This window comes from Protopterus annectens, chromosome 3.part1 (assembly GCF_019279795.1).
Source record: "Protopterus annectens isolate FY-2018-M chromosome 3.part1, PAN1.0, whole genome shotgun sequence".
Classification (NCBI taxonomy): Eukaryota; Metazoa; Chordata; order Ceratodontiformes; family Protopteridae; genus Protopterus; species Protopterus annectens.
In genome coordinates, this window is record NC_056732.1 from 1,700,563,794 (window position 1) to 1,700,585,349 (window position 21,556).

At 41.4% G+C, this 21,556-nt stretch overlaps 1 protein-coding gene across 1 annotated transcript in view; it reads left to right on the forward strand.

Annotated features, from left to right (window-relative positions):
* DGAT1 (diacylglycerol O-acyltransferase 1) overlaps window positions 1-20,351 on the forward strand; it is a gene marked incomplete in the record, with an annotated part of 1,335,127 nt that extends 1,314,776 nt beyond the window's left edge. Inside the window, 1 exon segment of the mRNA XM_044067713.1 lies at window positions 15,037-20,351. Coding sequence (XP_043923648.1) covers window positions 15,037-15,183 — 147 coding nt within the window.
* Between the last annotated feature and the right edge of the window lie 1,205 nt (window positions 20,352-21,556).

The following is a 21,556-nucleotide window of genomic DNA, read 5'->3' on the forward strand; positions in this document are numbered from 1 at the left end:
ACTTAACTTTGTAAAACACCTTTATTCAAAACTAAAAACAAATAGTCAGTTATTGCCACTTATGTTAATGTTGAAATAACATAAACATTTACTTATTTTGTGGTCTAAGCTTTAAAATACTAATATAGAACAAGCATCGTTAATACCTGGACTTTGCATAGCATTTAATCTCAATTGCATTCTAATTCTTTACGTTCAAACGCATTATTTACACCCCCCACGGTTGTTTGTATATGCTCTATATTAAAAAATTAAGAACTTTTTAAAATTGGTGCACGTAGTAGTATGGGTATATACAGCATTCATTTTCCATTTTTACTAAACTAATGGATACAGGCAGCCTGTAAATGATTCGTCTTCCAGGCCCTTCTTATACTTACCAGAGTAACAGAACTTAAATAAAGCAATTGCTAGATCAAAATCTAAACCAACTGTACTAGAAGTAGTGAATATAGTAACAGATAAAAGTGGAGTTGAGGTGTTTAGAAAAACGGTAGGCGCAAACTACATAGGAAAAATGGGAATTGTTGAAACAATGCATACAAGGAAGGAATGAGGTTTAAAAGGTGGCAGGACTTAAATGAGCTATGTAATATTTGACTGAAAAAGATTGGGTAGGTTATAAGTGATGTATAATGTTTGCAGCTGGAAGTGTGTCAGTATGGATTGTGATGTAAAATGCTTGCAACTAGGATTGTCTCGATGTTTTTTTTTTCATTTGTATTAAATGTATGATTGCCTGTGTTGTAAGTGATTTAATAAAGATACTTCTTGCTTAAAAAAGGGAGGAATTGAATAATTTATGTAATGTTGCTTAGGTTATATGACATATAGCAATATATGTGAAGTAAAATGTTTGTTAATTAGTGTCATTACTTTTATATGAATGTAAGTTTTCCTGTGTCGCAAGTGATAATTCAGTAAAGGTGTTTGGGGGAAAAGAAGGAGGTAACAGAACTTGTCTGACATTTAGAATGCATGGCTAGGCTTAAGAAGACCTATATGGTCATTAGCCTAGTACACACATATGAACCTGTAAAAAAAAAGTGTTTTGTCTGGTCTTGTAAGGAAGGCAGCTTTATCCTTCTTTTAAGGAGATGTTGCTCCTATTTCATTGTCACTTGTATTAAATTTAAATTACCAACTATGATCTCCAGTTTTTAAAGTTAAAGCAGAGAGTTTACAGAATACCTGTAGAATATGTTGATATGTTGACTGATACGTCTCCATTGTTAGTTTTCTTTTTTCTTTTATCTTGGTGTACCTCCAGATAGGTAGTAAATTTTGTGATGGCCTTTGCTTCTGGATCCACTTAATTCCCTGGGATGTAGTGATTAAACAATAGAAAAGGTTCTCTGGGATGTAGTGATTAAACAACAGAAAAGGGTCAGCTTTATAGCGGCAGTGTTCTCTAGGACTGTCCAGGGAAATAGATTGGCAAATCCTGTTAACAGTAATCTGAAATGTGTGGGTGTTATAGGCTGAGTTCAGAATTAATCTGAGTAGGCAGTACTGTAAATGATAATGCCTACAGTGTAGTGTCAGAGCTTTCCTTGATTCTAAAGGAAGGTTTTAGTAGTGCTTCTATGCTACTCTTGAGTTGGTAGAAGGCTGTATTGGTGGTGGTATGAGTCATGCTTTGATTTTATGGTCTTTTCCTATCTCTAGTTTTTGTTTTGGTGGATCATGATGTCAGTGCAGGCAAATGTGGGAAGTCATTTTTTTTTTGCACCTTTTCCTGCTGAAGTCTTGATAAGCAGCCATATTGGACCCATTATTGGGAGATGTATGTGGATGGCCTGATGTTTTCAGTAAGTACGATCTTCTGTTGCTCTCACCCTGAACATCGCTTTGAAGGAAGTGATGACAGTAGAAGTACCCATTAAAGCTGCACCCAGGATTAATTCCATAATGTTCAGGAGATATTTGCAATGGATATTTTTGCCAGTCACAACCAATGATGCATTTACGTGGTGAGTGAACAAACAGGAGGGAACGCATTCGTTTTGGATATGCAGGTTGAGCATGTGTAAAGTTTAGGAACTAGATCTGTCCTTGAAATTTAGCTGATGGATATGCTTCTGCCAGAGGTCCTGGACTTTTATGCAAGCAGTGAGTAGCAGCTACATCAGTTACTTTTCTGAGTCCTAACAGAGATCTGGGGAGTTCTTCAGGCAGATGTTTAACTTCACCAAATGTGGGAGAGGGGACTTATTGTACACTTAACCAAACACTTTGCTTAATTTTTTTGAAAAATGAGGAATTTGAACAGCTGCTGTTATAGGTAAGTATGTCTTGCATAACTGTACTTTCTAGTCGGTGGTAGAATAGAGAACAAGACCTATCCCAAGTGAGGGCACTGCTGGTTCAACACTACGTGTGAATTTCTCAGTTAAGACTTAGGTGTGCCTTAACTGAAGTATAGGCTGTCTGCCATTTTACAATGCCTGCCTCTAGAGCCCTGTCTTTTTTTCTTTATACCAAGTTAAACAATTTTTGAATGGAGTTTCTATATCAGGCCAAATTGGAAAAGTGACACCTTTTTGTGGCTTGAATTTTTATCTGCATAAGTTAACTCTCTCTCTTTGAACCTGCAGCCAGTTCTGTGAAATTTTACTTGGAAGACTGCTCTGCTTGTAACTCTGACTTATGCTTGACGAGTTATCTGAATTACAGACCATTATCTGGTCTCAGACTTTTTTTTATTCTTTCATAAGGGCAGGGCAAGTCTCAGAACCAACCCTTCCTTTGTCTAAAGTTGTCCCTGTATTCAGTCAGGCTACCAAGCTTCCTGTGTTCTATCCTGATCCTAAAAACAAGAGAGAATTCTTCATACACTGGATGTTCATTGACAGCTAAAATTTTATCCAGACAAAATTAAGGATTTTAGAAAATCTGATCAACTCTTTTGTGTCCTGTGATGGTAAGAAGAAGCTCAGCCAATAAACTAAACAAACCATTTCTAGATGTCTTTCACTTGTTATTCAGTTTTGATACTAACCGTGGTAGAAATCCCCCTTAGTGTGTCAGATCCCTGGCTACTTCTGGGGCTTTTTGGAAAGGGTTGGATTCTAGATCTGTTCTGCAAGCAGTGATTTGATCTTCTGTTAACACCTTCCCTATGCAGTGCAAGTTTGATTCTATTTCCAGAGTCAAAGCAGGCATTCACTAGAGGTGTACTTCAAGGAATCATGTCCTTCTCCATCCTTTCATCCTGAACTTTGGCAGTCACGTATTGAAATGGCTACTGCAACCTTGATCTAAAGAAGAGCACAATGCAGTTGTGCAGTTTACTTGCCACAACAATAGGTGTTTGAATAGCTCATTGTTGCAGTACTAGCACCAACCCTCCATCTCCCTTTCTTTTCTCCTCCCTCTGGATGTCTGGTGTCCATTATCTTTTTTGCTCTTCTGACAGAGTTACCCTTCAAGCTAATACTTCCTTTTTACCAAAGGTAGCTATCAAAATAAACTTAAATTAAAATGTTAGTCTCCCAATTTTCTTCCTGAAATTTTGTAACAAAAGGATATACATCCTACATTTATTGGATGTTCATAAGCAGCTTTGTTTTTCATTCACAGTATGAAATTATTCAAAGTCTCGTGTTTTTGTGTCATTTTCAGACAATAATCTTGGTCAGAAAGTTTCCAAAGTAATTTTATCCAGATAGTTATCCTCTTCCATAAGTCATGTATACAAAGAAAAAGGCCTGCCTTTAACCAAAACTGTTAAAGCTCACTCATTTGGGTCTGTGGCAGCCTCTACAGCCTTTTTTCCAGGCACCTAGTGATGAAGTTTGTGCCACAGCCAATTAGTGTAATGTTCATACCTTCATATCCCATTATAAATTGGATTTATTTTCCAGAGGAAGGTTAGTGTTTGGTTCAGCCATCCTCCGGAATATCCTTCCCCGAAACCACTCAAGTTGTATATTAGCTGAGGACTTTGTCCCATTCTTTGAGGAATGGATGAAAGAGACATCATCAGATACGAATGTTATGTGCTTACCATACTCATAGGTTCATAGGTTGATACTAGGTTATCTGCCCTAGGGCATTTATAAGCCTAGCTAGAGTGTGTTTGGACTTCGCCACCCTTTTAGATTAGTTGACTGTGCCTCTGGTATAGTAGGTCACAGAATATAGCCCTTTTAAGGTTAGTTTACTGTGCCTCTGTCTAGTAGGGACACAGAAGAGTTCCCAGGGGTAAACCTACGATCTCCTATCCACTCATCAAGATTTCTCTTGAAGGTCATTGAGAGGCTCTGCCTAACATGGATTGGAATTTTTTCCAGAGTGAGGGGAGCCTCTGGGATATGAATCTGTCCCTCCAGCATGTCCTATTTATTTCTGTGATGAGGTTTAAGTCCCTGGAGCATGTAGCTCTAAGGGATTTGGATTTTCTGAGGTGGAGCATGTCCATTAATTCTGGGTTGGACATGGCTTTATACGTCAGGCACAGATCGCCTCTGAGTAGGCGGTAAGCAACTGAGTAGAGCTGGAGTTTCTTTAGCCTAACTGCATAGTGCATCTGTTTGAGTCCCTTGATCCTCTTGGTGAGGTACTTTTAGGGTCTTTCCAGTTGCTGCAGGTGTCGGGTAAGGTACATCCCAAATGGGGCATTGTATTCAATTATGGGCTTGATGAGTAGAGGGGCACAATGACCTCTCTTGATCTAGATGTGAACCCTTTTGTGATAAGGTGGGCTATATAGAAGGTCTTTCTAACCACTTTGGCAACGTGATTTTCAAAGGAGAGATTGCTATCTACTTGGGTCCCCAAATCCCTAATTACTTCTTCCGTACTTAATGGATTACCACCTATGTGGTAATTTGTGGGCACTTTGTTTTTCCCAAAGGGGATGACTATGCACTTTTTGGCATTTAGCTTTAGGCCATGGCTCTGGCACCAGTTATCCATCTCTGTGAGACCCTTTTGGAGGATGCTTGTGTCAGTTGGCGAGTCGATTATGGCACCCAGTTTGCAGTCATCTGCGAACTTGGTCAGCCATAGTCCTCCCGTGTTAGCCTGTACCGCAGAGAAATATATACCGAACAAGAGAGGTCCCAGGACTGAGCCTTGTGGGGTGCAACTTGTAACTGGTTTAGAGTCTGACATGGCACCTGCAATTCTGACCCTGTGGAGCCAGTTTGCAACCCGTTTTGTGACGTAGGGGTTGATATTTAAACTGGTGAGCTTATTTATGATGCCCGAGTGGGGTATTGTGTCAAAGGCTTTTGCAAGGTCCAGGTAGGCTGTGTGGACTACCTTCCCTTCATCTATGGCCTTGGTGACTGTTTCAAAGAAGTCGACCAGGTTCAGGAGGCAAGATCTGCCCTTAACAAAGCCGAATTGGGTAGGATCCAGTGTTTGGAGGTTCCCAGTGTCTTTGTTTATGAGTTCCATGATGATACGCTCCATAGCTTTGCAGACCAGGCTAGTCAGGTTTATAGGGCGATTGTTTCCGGGGTCCATTGTGGCACCACCTTTGTGGAGTGGGACCACTGTTGCTGTATGCCATTCCTTGAGTACATATCCTGTAGTAAGGCTGAGATTGAACAGTGACTTTATGTGAGGGTTCAGTTCTTCTTGGAGCTCATGTAAGACGCAGCCTGGGACACCATCCGGTCCCATTGATGCTGTGTTTTTTGCTTTGGAGAGGGCAGCTCTCACCTGTGCATCTGTGATGTCAGGGAGGCTACACTCTGTTGGGATAGACATTTGCTCTTTTGGGGGGGAGAAGTTTGCACTGAACCTGTCTGCCAGGATGTTGGCAATGTTTGTGGGTTCAGTGTATTTTTTGTCATTTTGCACTAACTCAGAGCATATCTGGGAGTTGCCACCCAGGTTCCTGACATAACTAAAGAAGGCCCTGTGATTATCTTTAGCATCTTGTGCAATTTTTCTTTCGAAGCTGGCCTTATTTATGAGGGATCGTAGTTTCTTGCTAGTACTGATCAGAGATGCCTTCCCTTTTTGGGATTTTGCTCTATCATGTAGTAGCTTCCTCCTTCTGTTGTATGGCTTATTTATGGCTGGGGTCCACCAGACAGGTCTCCTGCCTTTGGAGGAGTGAGTCTTGGTTTTATTTGGGATAGCACGATCCATGCATTCCTGTAGGTGTCCATAGAATGCATTTGTAAAGGATTCTGCGGTTTGGCCCGTATTTTCCACTGGCCCGGGGGCTTTGAAGAATTCCACTTCCGTTTTGATAAGTGTGTAGTTTGCTTTTGAGAAGTTCTTCACCGTGGTTTCCTTGGCTGGGGGTGGGGACGGGATATGGATGTCCAGTGAGATTAATTTATGGTCAGATCTTACCAATGAGGGGTATACCTCTGGTATGGAACATAGTCCCCATGTTAGTGGTGATCAGGCCCAACATGTTTTCCCCTCTTGTGGGAGTGGTGACCAGTTGTTCCATAGCATTTGAGTTTATAAATTCTAGGAACCATTGGGTGAGGATGTTGGGGCTTGAGTAGTGCTCCCAGTCTATGTTTGGGTAGTTGAAGTCACCCAATATAATGGTGTTTGGAGAGACCTTCATATTCTCCAGTGTTCTCAGGAAAGCAGAGTGGGGTTCCTGAGTTTGGGAGGGTGGTCTGTAGCAAGCTACAAACTGAACGGCAGTTTTGCCCACTGTTAGTTGAACATGGATGGTCTCCGATGCTTCGTGCATTGCCACTAACCTGGAGGTGTGGGTATCTTTGATGAATATGGATACTCCCCCTCCTTTTGTGGTTCAGTCCGAGTTTTGGGGCCGAAAAGCATGGTATGAGGTATAACCTGGTAGTGCTGGGGTGCTCTCGGGAGCCTTGAACCAGGTTTCTGTTACTGCACAGATATCGATATTCTCCATACTGAGGAGAGCCACGAGTGCTTGCATCTTGAGGTTTAGACTTCTGGCATTGAGCAGCATTACCCTTAGTTTCTTTTTCCTTGTGTTGTCTATGGAGGTGGGTTTGTCTTTTGAGCCTTGCCTAAAAAAGGCACTATGGGGGTGGCAAGATCCTTAGCCAGATTTCGAAAGCCCAGGGGTGACAGGTGCAAGCAGTCCCTAGCGAAGCAATGTGGCTCGTCGAGCATGTCATTCCAGGCTGACAGACACTGGATCCCCTTTGAATGACACCAATACTTTAGCCAATTGTTAAAATTGATCATTTTGTCTTTATTCTTTGGCATCATTCTTGGTGAGAGTAAGATGCTACTCAAGGTCAGGGTCATACCAGTCTGGGCTATATGATCAGTGAGCAGTCATATTTGTACTTGCTTTGGAGTGACCTGATTGTTTATGTTATGTGGTAGATCCTGGCACCCGACAGGCAGCTTACAGTGACCTTCACCTTGTTCAGCCTGGTGAGTGGTACGTCAGTGTGTCGGACAGTAGTCACCTAAGAAACTAAGAGTAATGCTACTCAACGCCAGAAGTCTAATCCTCAAGATGCATACGCTCGAAACTCTCCTTAGCATGGAGAACATCAATATCTGTGCAGTAACAGAAACCTGGTTCAAGGCTCCCAAGAGCACCCCAGCACTACCAGGTGTTATACCTCATACCATGCTTTTCAGCCCCAAAACTTGGACCGAACCAGTAAAGGAGGGAGAGTATCAATAGTGGCACAGCACGAAGCATCAGAGACTATCCATGTGCAACTAACAGTGGGTAAAACTGCCTTCCAGTTTATAGCCTGCTACAGACCACCCTCCCAAACCCAGGAACCCCACTCGGCCTTCCTGAGAACACTGGAAAATATGAAGGTCTCTCCAAACACCATTATATTGGGCGACTTCAACTACCCAAACATAGACTGGGAGCATTACTCTAGCTCCAACACCCTAGCTCAAAGGTTCCTAGAATTTATAAACTCAAATGCTATGGAACAACTTGTTACCACTCCCACAAGAGGGGAAAACATACTGGACCTGATCATCACCAACATGGGGACTCTATGCTCCAGACCAGAAGTGTATCCCTCAATGGTAAGATCAGACCATAAACTAATCTCACTGGATATTCACATCCCGACCCCACCCCCTGCCCAGAAAACCACAGTGAAAAACTTCTCTAAAGCAAATTTCACACTCCTCAAAACCGAGGTGGAATCCTTCAAAGCCCCCGGGCCTGTGGAAAATGTGGTCCAGACCGCAGAAGCCTTTATAAACGCATTCTATGAACACCTTCAGGAATGCATGGATCATGCAATCCCAAATAAAACCAAGACCCAATCCTCCAGAGGCAGACGTCCTCTCTGGTGGACCCCAGCCATAAACAAACTATACAATAGAAGGAGGAAGCTACTACATGATGGAGCAAAATCTGAAAAAGGGAAGGCATCTCTGATCAGTGTTAGCAAAAAACTACGGGCACTCATAAAATCGTCTAAGGCCAGCTTTGAGAGAAAAATTGCACAGGACACTAAGGATAATCACAAGGCTTTCTTTAGTTATGTTAGGAACCTGGGTGGGAATTCCCAGATATGCTCAGAATTAGTCCAAAATGACAAAAAATACACCGAACCCACAGACATTGCCAACATCCTAGCTGGCAGGTTCAGTGCAAACTCCGCCCCCCACCAAAAGGGCAAATATCTATCCCAGCAGAGTGCTGCCCCCCTGACATCTCAGATGCTCAGGTAAGAGCCGCCCTCTCCAAAGCAAAAAACACAGCATCAATGGGACCAGATGGTGTCCCAGGCTGCGTCCTACATGAACTCCAAGAAGAGCTAAACCCAAACATAAAACTACTGTTCAATCTCAGCCTTACCACAGGGTATGTACCCAAAGAGTGGCGTACAGCAACAGTGGTCCCTCTCCACAAAGGTGGTGCCTCAACAGATCCAGAAACTATCGCCCCATAAGCCTGACTAGCTTGGTCTGCAAAGCTATGGAAAGGATCATCATGGACCTCATAAAAAAAGATATTGGGGACCTACAGACACTGGATCCTACCCAGTTCGGCTTTGTTAAGGGCAGATCCTGCCTCTTAAACCTGGTTGATTTCTTTGAAACCGTCACCAAGGCCATTGACGAGGGGAAGGTGTTCCACACAGCCTACCTGGACCTCGCAAAAGCCTTCGATACAATACCCCACTCGGGCATTATAGATAAGCTCACCAGCTTAAATATAAACCCCTATGTCACTAGATGGGTTGCAAACTGGCTCAAAGACAGAACCCACATGGTTAGAATTGCTGGAGCAATGTCAGACTCCAAACCAGTTACAAGTGGCGCCCCACAAGGCTCAGTCCTGGGACCTCTCTTGTTCGGTATATATTTTTTGGCAGTACAGGCCAACACGGAAGGACTATGGCTGACCAAGTTCGCAGATGACTGCAAACTGGGCGCCATAATCAACTCTCCAGCCGACACAAGCATCCTTCAAAAGGGCCTTATAGAAACAGACAACTGGTGCCAGAGCCATGGCCTCAAGCTAAACGCCAAAAAGTGTATAGTCATCCCCTTTGGCAAAAACAAAGTGCCCACAAACTACCACATAGGTAGTAATCCATTAAGTACGGAAGAAGTAATTAGGGACCTGGGGACCCAAGTTGATAGCAATCTCTCATTTGACAACCACGTGGCCAAAGTGGTTAGAAAAACATTTTATATAGCCCACGTAATCATGAAGGGATTCACATCTAGATCAGGGGAGGTCATCGTGCCTCTTTACTCATCCCTCTTCTGGCCCATAATTGAGTACAATGCCCCTTTTGGGATGTACCTTACCAGACACCTGCAGCAACTGGAAAGACCCCAAAAGTACCTCACCAAGAGGATCAAAGGGCTCAAACAGATGCCATATGCTGCCTGGTTAAAGAAACTCCAGCTCTACTCAGAGGCGATCTATGCCTGACGTATAAAGCCATGTCCAACCCGGAATTAATGGACATGCTGCACCTCAGAAAATCCAAATCCCATCGAGCTACGCGCTCGAGAAACTTGAACCTCAGCACTGAAATAAATAGGACATGCTGGAGGGACAGATTCATAACCCAGAGGCTGCCTTCACTCTGGAATAAAATCCCAGTCCAGGTTAGGCAGAGTCCCTCATTGACTCTCTTCAAGAGGAATCTCGATGAGTGGATGGGGGATCGTAGGTTTACCCCAGGTATCACATCTGAGTCACTGTTAGACAGAGGCACAGTATACTAACCTCGAAAAAGGGCATAGCAAAATTGATTTAAAATGAGTGGCGAAAGCCAAACACACTCTGGCTAGGCTTATAAATGCCCTAGGGCAGATAGCCCAGTATGAACCTATTACAAGTGTATTAGGTGTGTTGTTTAGCCTTAAGGGCTGTGACTGTGTGGCACATTGACTTTGTGAACTGTGTGATACATGGGTATTGTTGTTGGGTAGCGGTTGCTTGGATGTCTGCTTTGGAGGTCTCTGCTGCTTGGGCAGATTTTTATTTAGAGCCTCTTGAGTATGTTTTTGTGTGTATGTGTTTGGTTTGCTGTTGCGATAGGTCTATGTGAGACTGGATTTGTGGTGTGTGTGATTACCTTCTCCTCCTGACTGACTGCACCAGTACTGGGTTGAGAGAGCTCAGCCTCCAATTTGGCTTTATGGTTGCATCTCTCACATATATTTGAGTTGTTGGGAGGAGGAGAGAGTGGTCTGTGTACATAAGGCAGTTGTAACATTGCCTCAAGATTCCCAGATTCACCAGCTGGACTGAAGAGTAAACCTGAAACTGACTTTTGGACATGCCAGAATAGTATAAGGAACTACTTTTTGACTGATCAAAAAGGACCAATAGGGAGCCAAGTACTTAAATGGAGTATAAAAGGGTGTAGTGCTTTAGTTTATTAGTGCTTACTTATAAGATTACTTATACGAGCAACTGCAGGGCTTTAGAATGAAAATAGAGTGCTTACTTTGAGATTTAGAACAGTTCTAAGGGAAAAAGTGAAGAGCAGATTGTGTGGAGCTGGGAATAGTTTAAACCCGTTTAAGCAGCGCTGTGCACAAAATCGTGCAAAACCACGCAAATGCGTGTTTTAAAGCAGGGAAACTGAAAGCGATAGGAATTGACCCAAAATGGCAAATAAGCTACTAGTTTCAGGGCTGAGACCACTCCTCCAGGGACAGATAGGCTGCTCAAAGCTCCCCACTCTCACTGGTGAACAGAGAAGCTTCCTCCTATCCAAGTACGGATATGGGCAACACAGGAAACTATACCGCAATCCGGAATTCAGCAAAACCTGAAATCTGGACTAATCTAGTTCAGCAAAGGCGGGAAAAGATAATTTTTTTTTTGTTTTGTTTTTTTCAGGAAACTGCAGAAAAACACACAGAAAACACTGTAAATGCTATAAACAGGCTAGCGCACTTTAGTGTGTAGCCTACAACAGTTATACAATACAAAAACGACTTAAATTGATATAAAACAAGTGCAAAAACTGTAAAATGTAGAAGGCAAATGCAATGTAAACTTTTTAAAGTACAGATCAGTTAGAAATTCACTTTTTAGGCGGGAAAAGGCAGTCTGAGCAAAAAAACAGAGAAAAATATACATAAATCTGAAAAAGTCTCTCTTGGGTCTCTCTGTTGCCTGTATCACTCTGCAGGACACCACAAGGAGCTGTGCAGAGTTGTATACTGGCGCAAAACTGCGCAAATGTGGGTTTTAAAGCAGGGAAATTGAAAGAGATAGGAATTGACCCAAAACGGCCAATAAGCTACTAGTTTCAGGGCTTTTTTTTTTCAGGAAACAGCAGAAAAACTGATAGATCTGTATTGTCTGCTGCCTTCCTTCATCATCGCTTCCACCTGCCCCCCCTGCCTGATTATCAAACTCATTGTTTTTTTATCCAGGTTGACCAGACTGGCCTATTTGATGTAGTTTCAGTAGTAGGCTAACAATGATTGGCCGGGTGATTTATTTACATGAAGGTTTTCTCTCTTCTGCCTTGTTCTGTTGACATCTTGTAATTTTAACATTAAAGGATTTTAACAAGGTTTACAATGGGTTATTGTACCTTTGTACCTATGTCCTTTAAGCTGCTTGAAACATTTTCTTTAGTATTTGCAACTGTTTCAGCCAATTTTTCTCTTGGCTTTGAGTAATTCTAGCTTGTTTGACTGTCATTTATTCCAGGGAGTACCTGCTTTTTTGGATCCTCCCTGCCATTGTTTTTTAAATGTCTGCATACCAGCATTTTGCTTGGACTGTATTCCTGCCAAAAATTGGATGAGATAGCAGAAAAAAATTGGAAAATGTATTGAAGGAAAGCTGAAAATGCTTACCCGACTTTATCACAGGTTTTGATAACCTCTACAGCAGAGTGTCCAAAAACTGCAACACAGCCAGGCCAACCTGTTCAACACAGTACCAGTGGCAATAGCCCTGGATGTAGCATCTACAGAATCATAAACACACTTTAAATAATGAGTAGTGACCTGAGAAATAGAAGAATCTAAACCACACAAAGCATTTTTCGCACAGTAAGAAACTGCTGATAAATCATTCATCATAGTTTCACAACTAGAATCAATTTTAACATATGAGCTCAACAATTCAGAATTCTAAAAATTAAAGTTGCAGAAGTATGCACATGTTCACAAACTTCTCAATTGTTTTGCCATAACAAAAGGCTTGGCAGCTGATTGACTAAAACTATAGCTGCTAGTCAGGTCTGGGATGAGTGTATATAAATGTGGAAGACTGAAGAATTTTGCACATTTTAGGTGTAGCAGGCTGGCTTTTGGGAAAACCACAGGATGTGATGTACATCCTTCAGTGCTGGCAGCACTTGGGGGGGGGGGGGGGTTCTGCAAGTTTCAGTTGTAACATTTCATAGTATTTTTTGAGGGACTAAGAAACTGTCTCACACTGTAAGCATTGGGTCATCCTAGGTTTAGTCTGAGAGAGTCCTTGACTGTTCAGATAACATGCTGTTCTCTGAATCAGAATTCTGAGGAGAAAAATCTGTATCTGTCCCATCACATTCCTCCCCAAATTCAGTTTCTTGAATCTTTTCAGAAAAGAAAAATCCCTTTTCTCTTAGCAAAACACCTGATTTAGAAGGGCAATAGTCTGTACAAGACCCTGAGCCAGACTTAATAAACTACTGCTGTCGATTGAAACTGGAGCAGGGGAATGTGCATGTTTGGTTTTCTGTTTCTTTTTGACAGGAAAGTTAGGACAAGCAGGATTTTTAATGGCAATAACAGCTTCCCTGTGGATGGGCACAATATTCTGGCTAAGCAAGGACACCTTCCCTGCCCCTTCTCCCAACCCCAGCAAAAATGACTTTCCCTTGCCCACAGAGGGGATCCCAACAGCCACAGATGATATGGCTAACCCCAGGTCCATAGTGGCTGTATGGGCAACACCATAGGGATCAAAGGAAAGACTTGTCTGGTGAATAAGCTTTGGACATAAGAGTTGCCCATCTGTAGTTGAAGCAAATTGCTAGCCTGTTGAGGTGGGAAAAACCATTTGGTGTGGCTGGAAGGGACTGACCATGGGACTGGTAGTTTGTTCCGTAGTCAAGCTGAAAATGGTGCACGTTTCCTGGGAAAACTAAGCAACACAAGCTGGTAAAATTTCAAAAGTAGTATGAAGTCACCTTCCGTAATAAAAACACACTAAAAAGCACTCTAATACACTTTACCAGCCATAGAATGTAGTTTAACCACATTTTCTGCACATAAAAAGTGGTTTTAGAATGTTAAAATTAAATTTTAAATTGTCAAACAAAGGCTTGTGTGTAAAAGTACAGCAAAGTCACTTGTCAGTTAATAACACATATTCCTAGCTTAAAATGTAGTTTCTCAAACATGTTAATAAATTTAAACAGTAAAAATAGTGTGTGGAATTTTTTTTCTCCAAAGGGAACCTATGCGCCCAACAATGGGAACAGTACAAGCCGACTGAGCCTTGAAAGCTCACAGAAGAGTGCTCTCTTTGGTGGCAGAAAAGCTCTGAAGTGCTTCGTACCCAAACCTGTGTTTTCAGTCAGTCATATTGAGTTGACTAATGGTTTATTTGTGGGGAGGGTCCACTGAAGCTTTGTAAGATGGCTAGCTTTTATATCCTATGCAGGGTGTAACCATATATCTTGGGCTACTGCAGCAGTGATCATCAGTATAAAGAACATATGCCAAGTGAGTATTCCATTGCTTAAATACCACATCACAAGGAGGCGTTGACTCCTTCAATTCTGTAATCCTAACCTGAGCAAGAATGCTTTTGCATTTTTTTAACTGTACACACTTGCCAATGCATGTATTTTTTTTAGTTAACTTTTAAATGGGTACTTGGGCTGGTCCGGTTACTTTTTTCAGCCTTGTTGGACCAGAGGCAGCTGTACAGTGTACCAGTTATTAATATGGACAGTTATTTTCAGTATAGTAATTGGGTATAACAGTATGTTGATGGTAATGTGAAATACATTCGACAGCGTAGTAGTAAATTTACATTTGCATACTTTGTTGTACATACATAAAATTTCACTTTGATGTAAATTGGCAAGGTTTCTTTTGATTAGTGTCTGACAGAGGTGTGATTACATCATACGATGCGGGGGGGGGTAGTCAGTATAACTTGGTAGCTGGGGACTAGTTCAGTATGCTTAGCCTTGGTCCATATCACAACAGTATTTATAACTCTGACAAAATGTGATGTACTTCTCTGAATGTATTTCAAGAGGCAAAGAATTTCAGACAGCACGTGGTGTTTTTGGAAAATGTTTTTACAATAAATTAAGTTTAGAATGTGAAGCCCTAGTGTCTGGTCCATTTTAGAATGGAGGGAGTGGGCAACTGATACGTTAACATAATTCAGGAGGATCGCATATAATTCAACCTTTAGGACTTGGGACAGCAGGGAAAAGCTACCCAGCTAACCCAGTAAACTGACAGATATGTATTTGTCATATAGGTGTGTATATAAATTGAGATCTATAGTTTTGTATGTAAAGTAGATATAGACACATGGATGCATGTAGTTTATAAACTTTTATTTGCTTTTTTTTTTCTGAAGGTTTTCTGTCTAACGTTCTCTCTTTCTCCCCCCTCTTAAACCAACAGCTACCTTTTGCCTGGTTTGTGGGAAGATTTCTACGTGGTAATTATGGAAATGCTGCTGTATGGATGTCCCTCATCATTGGGCAGCCAGTTGCAATCTTTATGTATGTGCATGACTACTATGTCCTACACTACGAGGAAAACCAGTGATGGCATGAACTTCAGAACTGGCTGGGATGCCAATTTTTCTGGTTCCCAAAGAACTCCATTCTTTACCATTGTGGAAGGAATGTTGCTGTCTGCAGGACTTCCTGAATTGTATTTTTTTATTGAAATCAAGAGTGACTATTTTTGGAAGAAATTACTGTTGGATCAATGCAATAACTTTTAGAGAGAAGCTCAAAGTGGAACACAAGTTGTAATATTTGTAGTGTACATTTAAAAGTGTTGTCTTCCCTCAGTGTGAAAGGAATCCAAGAAATATGTTCTAGAAAGAACACTTTTCATTTGAACTGTAGAAGCACCCTGTTCAGCACCGTCCACAGAGTTAGTTGATAAGTCGAGGCATTGCTCGTGTGCATCCGTCCATAACTCGTACGAAAACACTGTACCAGTCTTTAAATGCTGCCAAACTGTAAATATTTGTCTTGCATTTCAGGCTCTGTAATAGCTGATCTCTGTCCATTGTGTAGCCTAAATACAGGGGAGTAGCACCTTATGTGAGAGTCCAGACTACAGTGCATGTTATAGACTACTTTATAGGTGTTTGTTCATGGCAGCAAGAACCTATGATGTACCATTGTTGATGCTTCTGGAATGGATAATTTGTAGCTGTTGATTTCCTTTACCTTCCGTCCCCAGTCATGGAAGAGCTTTGCAAAGTGTTCCAAGGGTTCTTCTCCCTAAAAGACTGGAATAATAACTTTAAGCACCTTAAGTGCTGATTTTTAAATGTGTTTTCTAGGAACCATTTTAAAGGTGAACTGTTGTAGAAAAGATGTTTTCTTTAATGATTGATGTGTGTGTGTGCACGTTTTCCAACATCAGCAGCAGCTTGAGAGCTTCCAGTCCCACTTCCCTTCTGCTCCTACTCCAGGGTTTATAAATCCCACACTTGCTACTTGTATGACATGTTTACACTGCAGTCACTGCCAGGTATTTTCAATCTGTTTTTCTTCATACACCTAGAAAATTAAAAAAAAATTCTGTGTTACACTACTCAGCAGTCTGTGGGGAAAAGTTAGTCTTTGCATTATTTGGAGAGATGAGTCTCACATTACAGAAAACATTACTAAACAGAAGTTGATTCATCATTAATAAAATCCAAGATGAAGCAGCTGTTGGGAGGGAAGCTGCAAACAGTGTAGGTGTGTGTATGTTTGTGTGTGTAAATTGTGTTGTGCACATCTTATTTTAAAAGGCTGCTTTTACTGGCTGCAACACTTATTTTATATGGTTGTGCTACAAACATCAAGGCATTCATAAGAATGCATGACCTGGACCCATGAAAAGCATCCCTTCATCTGGGTCTGATTGGGTCTGTCCTGTTTCTCTTTTCCCACTCATGTATTTCTGATTTCGTACGGGTTGCTTGGAAAGTTTCCACTTTCATTCCTTAAGCAGAAGAGGCCCTTAAAATGTGACTTAGGTGCCAGGTCATAGCCAAGAATCACCAAAATGTGTTGCTGGGGATTAGAAATGCATATTCTCACCAGTACCTTAGCCCATTGACCCTTGTTATTACAGAAGCAAGTAAAAAAACTCATTACCTAGTGTTTGATCCAAGTAGAAGCCTCCATTGTAAGGGTCAATTAGTGACTTGTCTAGAAGTCTCAGGAAGAAGCACAGAAACATGGGGCAAGGAATTCCAGGCTGAAGGTTCTTAAGCCTGACCCCTGTTTCTGTTCTCATTGTGGCATTCACTGCGCTTCCAGCTGCGTCATTACCCTCTAATGAGTTATCTTCTCTGTCTTCATGTTTGTAATTTGTATGAGGAGATGCTTTCTCTTGGAAACTAGCCCCAGGGTTCAGTCTCTGCTGCCCCTTTTTAATGATGGCTGATGGATGCTTTCCTGGCTTGTAAAGATTAGGCTGTTGAATTCTCTGGGTCTTGTTTTAGTATGTGAACTCTGCACCAGAAGAGAGAGTAGCTGTTTACCCACGAAAGTAATGTATTCCCTCTATCTCTGTTGTTCTTTTGTTTAGTCTTTTGATCTTCCTTACCCTGCTGGTGAAGTTTGAGGTGTTCACTGTGCAGATGAAGCTGGGTGAGAGAATGCCCAGCTGTTATAAAAAGAAATAAATACCTCACTTTCTCTGCATTGGTAACATATTCTGTTTCATCATCTTTGGCATGTGCTTGCTTGCTTGTGTAGCAGCCTACCCACCACCAGAGACGCTTACTGTTATTTTCCCCAGAAAAAATTGAAAATAAATCCCATATTTTTGCTGCCCAGGCATTTACTGAACTTAGCATTTTAAACCATACCTTTCAGAACTTCATTGTAATACAGACAGCTTGCTTTATTGACTGTTACGTATCTGGGATCTGTTAATTTTGCATGAATATTGATGCACTAGAAAAGCATTATGAAATCACTGTAATAACCAGAAATTCAATTTCAAAATCATGGGCATAACTCCCAGATTTCATGTCATGAAAAAGGAGTTTCATTTCTTTTTGAGATGCATAAATCAGTGTCCCTGCCACCACATCTTATGATGGCAGAGTCCCTTGCATGGGAGTGAGTCTAAAGTTTATGGTAGGATGGAGATGCACTCCTTTATTCTGAGTCCTCATTCATTGCCAAATTAGAGTAAGTAGATATCTGTGCTTCAAAACTGAGACAGTAGGTCTTGCTAGCTTCTCATGATGTCCAACCTAAAATGGCTGACTTGTGCTCCCCTTGTAATTTACCCAAAATGCATTTGGCAGAAAAGTCCAGAACCCTGTGTTATTACCCTGGATCCATGGAACGTGTGACTAAGGGTTACTTTTCTGTACTGTGGACCTACCCAATCTCTGGGCCTTTCTCTTTTTAGAAGGCTGATTACTTGTGCCAGCCTTGCCCACACACCCACACCCAATTGGTTTTGTTTTTGACCTACCATCTGCAAACAGACATTGCTGTTCTCATCCACTCAGTCTCTAGGCTATCCAAAATTGTGAATGGATTTGCCAAGAGTATTTAACTCTACCACACTGGGCCTTTACATTGCTGACTATCTGGCTCATCTCCCACTTCTAGTCTTCTTTAAAGTAGTTTTTTGAGAAAATTTCTGAAATTATAGGGTGGCTTTTCAAAGTGTACATAATTCAGGGTCCAAAATAAGGTTCCTTTTTATCACATTTTATCTTTGATGAGAAAGATGTGGCAACTAGTACATTGGTTGCCTATTTTGTTAGTAGCTTTGCTGTGCTATTTTGGATAAAACTTTGGATGGTAAATTTGTTAGATTATGATAGACTGTCTCCAGAAAAAAGGCTTGTTCTTCCTACTGTGTGCACCTTGTCTTTAGTCTTACAAAGTTTCAAGAAAGATAAGATATTTCAGGCATCAATCATGTCCTGCCAGGCTGCAAGTCATCCAACCCAGCCTAAGTAAGGTGCTGAAGTCCTTTAAGGTAATTTTCTCCTAAGTGATCCAGCATCACTTCGGCCTACCCAACAAAGGTCATCCAAGTGGAAGGAATCCTATCAAAGTTTGAAGAAGCCTGCACTGCTGAGCCCTGGGCATCATAAACACAACCTACAATTGCTTTGTTCCCACATCTTGTCTTCCTATTGTAGAATAAAAGTTGGAAGAGTTGGTGGAACAGTCTCAGTCTTCCTTGGCAAAGGAGTTTTGGAGATGGCTCTTTCTGCCTAGGGTACAGATCTTTTGTCTCTCCAAGCTGCCTTTGGGAGTATCCACCAAAAAAAAGGATGTTGTGGAGATGGTTCAGATTTTGGTTGGGGGAGGGTGGGGCTCTGGTTGGAAAAGGATATTGTAAAGAAGGTTCATTCTGTTCAGGGATCTGGTAAAGGACTTTTTCCGTGTTCCATCAAAATGTTTGTGAGTAGGGTTTGGCCTGTCCTGGATTTGAACAACTTCAGTCCCTACATTAACTTTGTAAAGGTTTGTAAGGTCAGAGGGCAGACACTGATACAGTGACTTCTAGACAGATTCTAGATATGGTGGATGACTGTTGTAACACTAGATGTTTGCAACTTCACTGATTTCTGCATTCTGCTTTGGATGAAATTGCAGTACTTTTGGTACCAAGTGATTTTTTCTGGCCCTTAAGACACTGGCAGGATCTTCAACAAGATATATAACCATGGTATTGGAAGCTCTACAGCAGTCAGTTATCAAAGTATTTTCCTGCCCAAGTGATTTTTCTGGTATCTCCTTTCCAGTAGTGTGTGGGGTTGGATCTGCCCAGTGATGTCGCTTGACTATACTTCCTAGTGGTCACTGTCAGCTGTGAGTTCATGGGGTTAGCACACTGGGGTGTGTCCCCCAAGGAGGGTGCATGCTCGTTTTGATGCATGGTAGCTCCTGGGTTTAGTGTGCCTTCAGGGCATGTTTTTAGATGCTCATAATGCAGAGGATACAGAGTTGTCATTCCTTGTCAGATATGCTGTTGGTATCAAATTTCCTGATGCTAGTCATTGTAGAGACTGTCCTCCTGTGTATCCTTCCTTCACTGACACAGTCCTTAATTAGGCATGAATTACTGGAGGTGGATGGGAGAAAACCTATAGTTTTACTTTAGGTCAAGGGCAGTAGAGACCTATTGTGAGGAATCTACATTTTTAGAGCCGTTTCTAGCCCAGTTGACACTTCTGAAGCCTTAACCAGACTTCATAAGATCAAACTGACGCAGTAGTTTGGCACTTGAGCAAGTGAGATAGGACTTGCTTCTCCTTCCTCTTTGGGAAGCAGTCTGGGTTGGAGAGTAGGGTGCCAGCTGTCCCATTTTTATGGAAGTGATCCACATCCCATAGGAACTAAATGGCTTGATTGAGTCTAAATTCCAGTTTGATGACTATCTTGGAACATAGGCTGACTCTGGGAAAGTACACGGGTTATCTCCCTGGAGTCAGGTCGTCTTTAACTGAACCTGTTTGCAGGCTATAAAAATTGCTGCAGTAACCTAGGTATGATGCTTCCATTTAAGAAAAAAGTGGGAAGGTAGAGGCCTTCTCCATAAGCTGGGAAATAGTGTCTTTGCGTCATTTGTATGCTGCTGCATTGAGTAGCAAAAACACCAGATTTAATTTAGGGGAAACGACTACATAACACGTAGAATCTTCACAGATTAAGTGGAATAAGTTTTCTGCATTGTATTATGTTGGTAAAAACATGAAATTTAATAAAAAAAAAACTGTGTAACAGATGTATGTAATGTTATAGTAATACAGAACAAGTAAAAGATTAGGGAATTTAAATATGAATTGTTATTACAGTTTCTGTTACAAACAGGAAAACTAATTGTGTGACTATATGTAATTTAAGACCGGTGACACCAATTAAGATGAAGAGGTCTATGAAAAATGAATGAGTGTAATTTAAGAGGTGAAATTAAGAGGTGAACAGGAGTTTTGAAGCATTATTTTCAGCAACTAGAGATAACACTTCAAGACAGTTTCTGTATGCCTTGTATGTTTCTGATTTATTACGTTTTGCATAGTTCTTCGGAGAAAGGCCAAGACTTGTCTGTTGCATCTTTGCAGTCCATTGCATGTCTGGTTTCAAGGTAAGAATGTGGATTTCTTAAGGTCCACATGTTAAAAGCTTCAGTGTTGTGAGAGACTACTTCCTCAGATACATTACCATTTCAGTCAACAGACCTGCCAGAAGATACTTGAGGTCCCAGATGCCACTGCGATACTGTCAACATTGGCTTCTAAGAACAAGTTGAAAATATTCTCAGTTCTTCAGTAATTTTACCGTCTTGGTCCTTGTTCCAGTTCTTTTAGCCTTCCATGCTCTTGCAAAAGTTTAAGCCAGAGTTTTAATACAGATGTTTTTTGAAGTGAGTTTTTCATCTGGGTTTCCCAGTGAAGAATCTGGATCTCTCATTGACTTTGAATTCATTGAGTTGGTAGTAGCTCACATATATGTAAAAGATCCCATGTCACTTATTGAAACCGTAGGGGAAATTCCCTAGTGGCCTGGCAAAATTTCCATTAATAGTAGTATGTCACCTTGGGTCTTCCTGAAAAGATGCTGTTAGCCTAGTGGGACTAATTCTGTCAACAAAGGATAAAGAACACATTTGCCATTCAAACTAGCTGATTCAGTTGAAGTACATGCTCTTGAACACGTTCTTTCTGGTAACCATGGCACTAGGTAAATGAATTTCAGAGTTGAGAGTTTTTATGTGCAAAGAGCCTTTTTAGAATTCTGTAGTGGTCAGGTGTTTCTGAAGACTGGTTTCTCCTAAAACTTTCTTCTGAGCTGTTAACCAAATGCATTCCTCTTCCTGCCTTGTTTTCCACAGGCTCAGTGCAGAAGGGATCCCATACACCATTCCCTGGATGCTTGTAGAGTTGCTGATCTTTGTGTTTCACTGTTGCAGTCATCACACTTGGGTT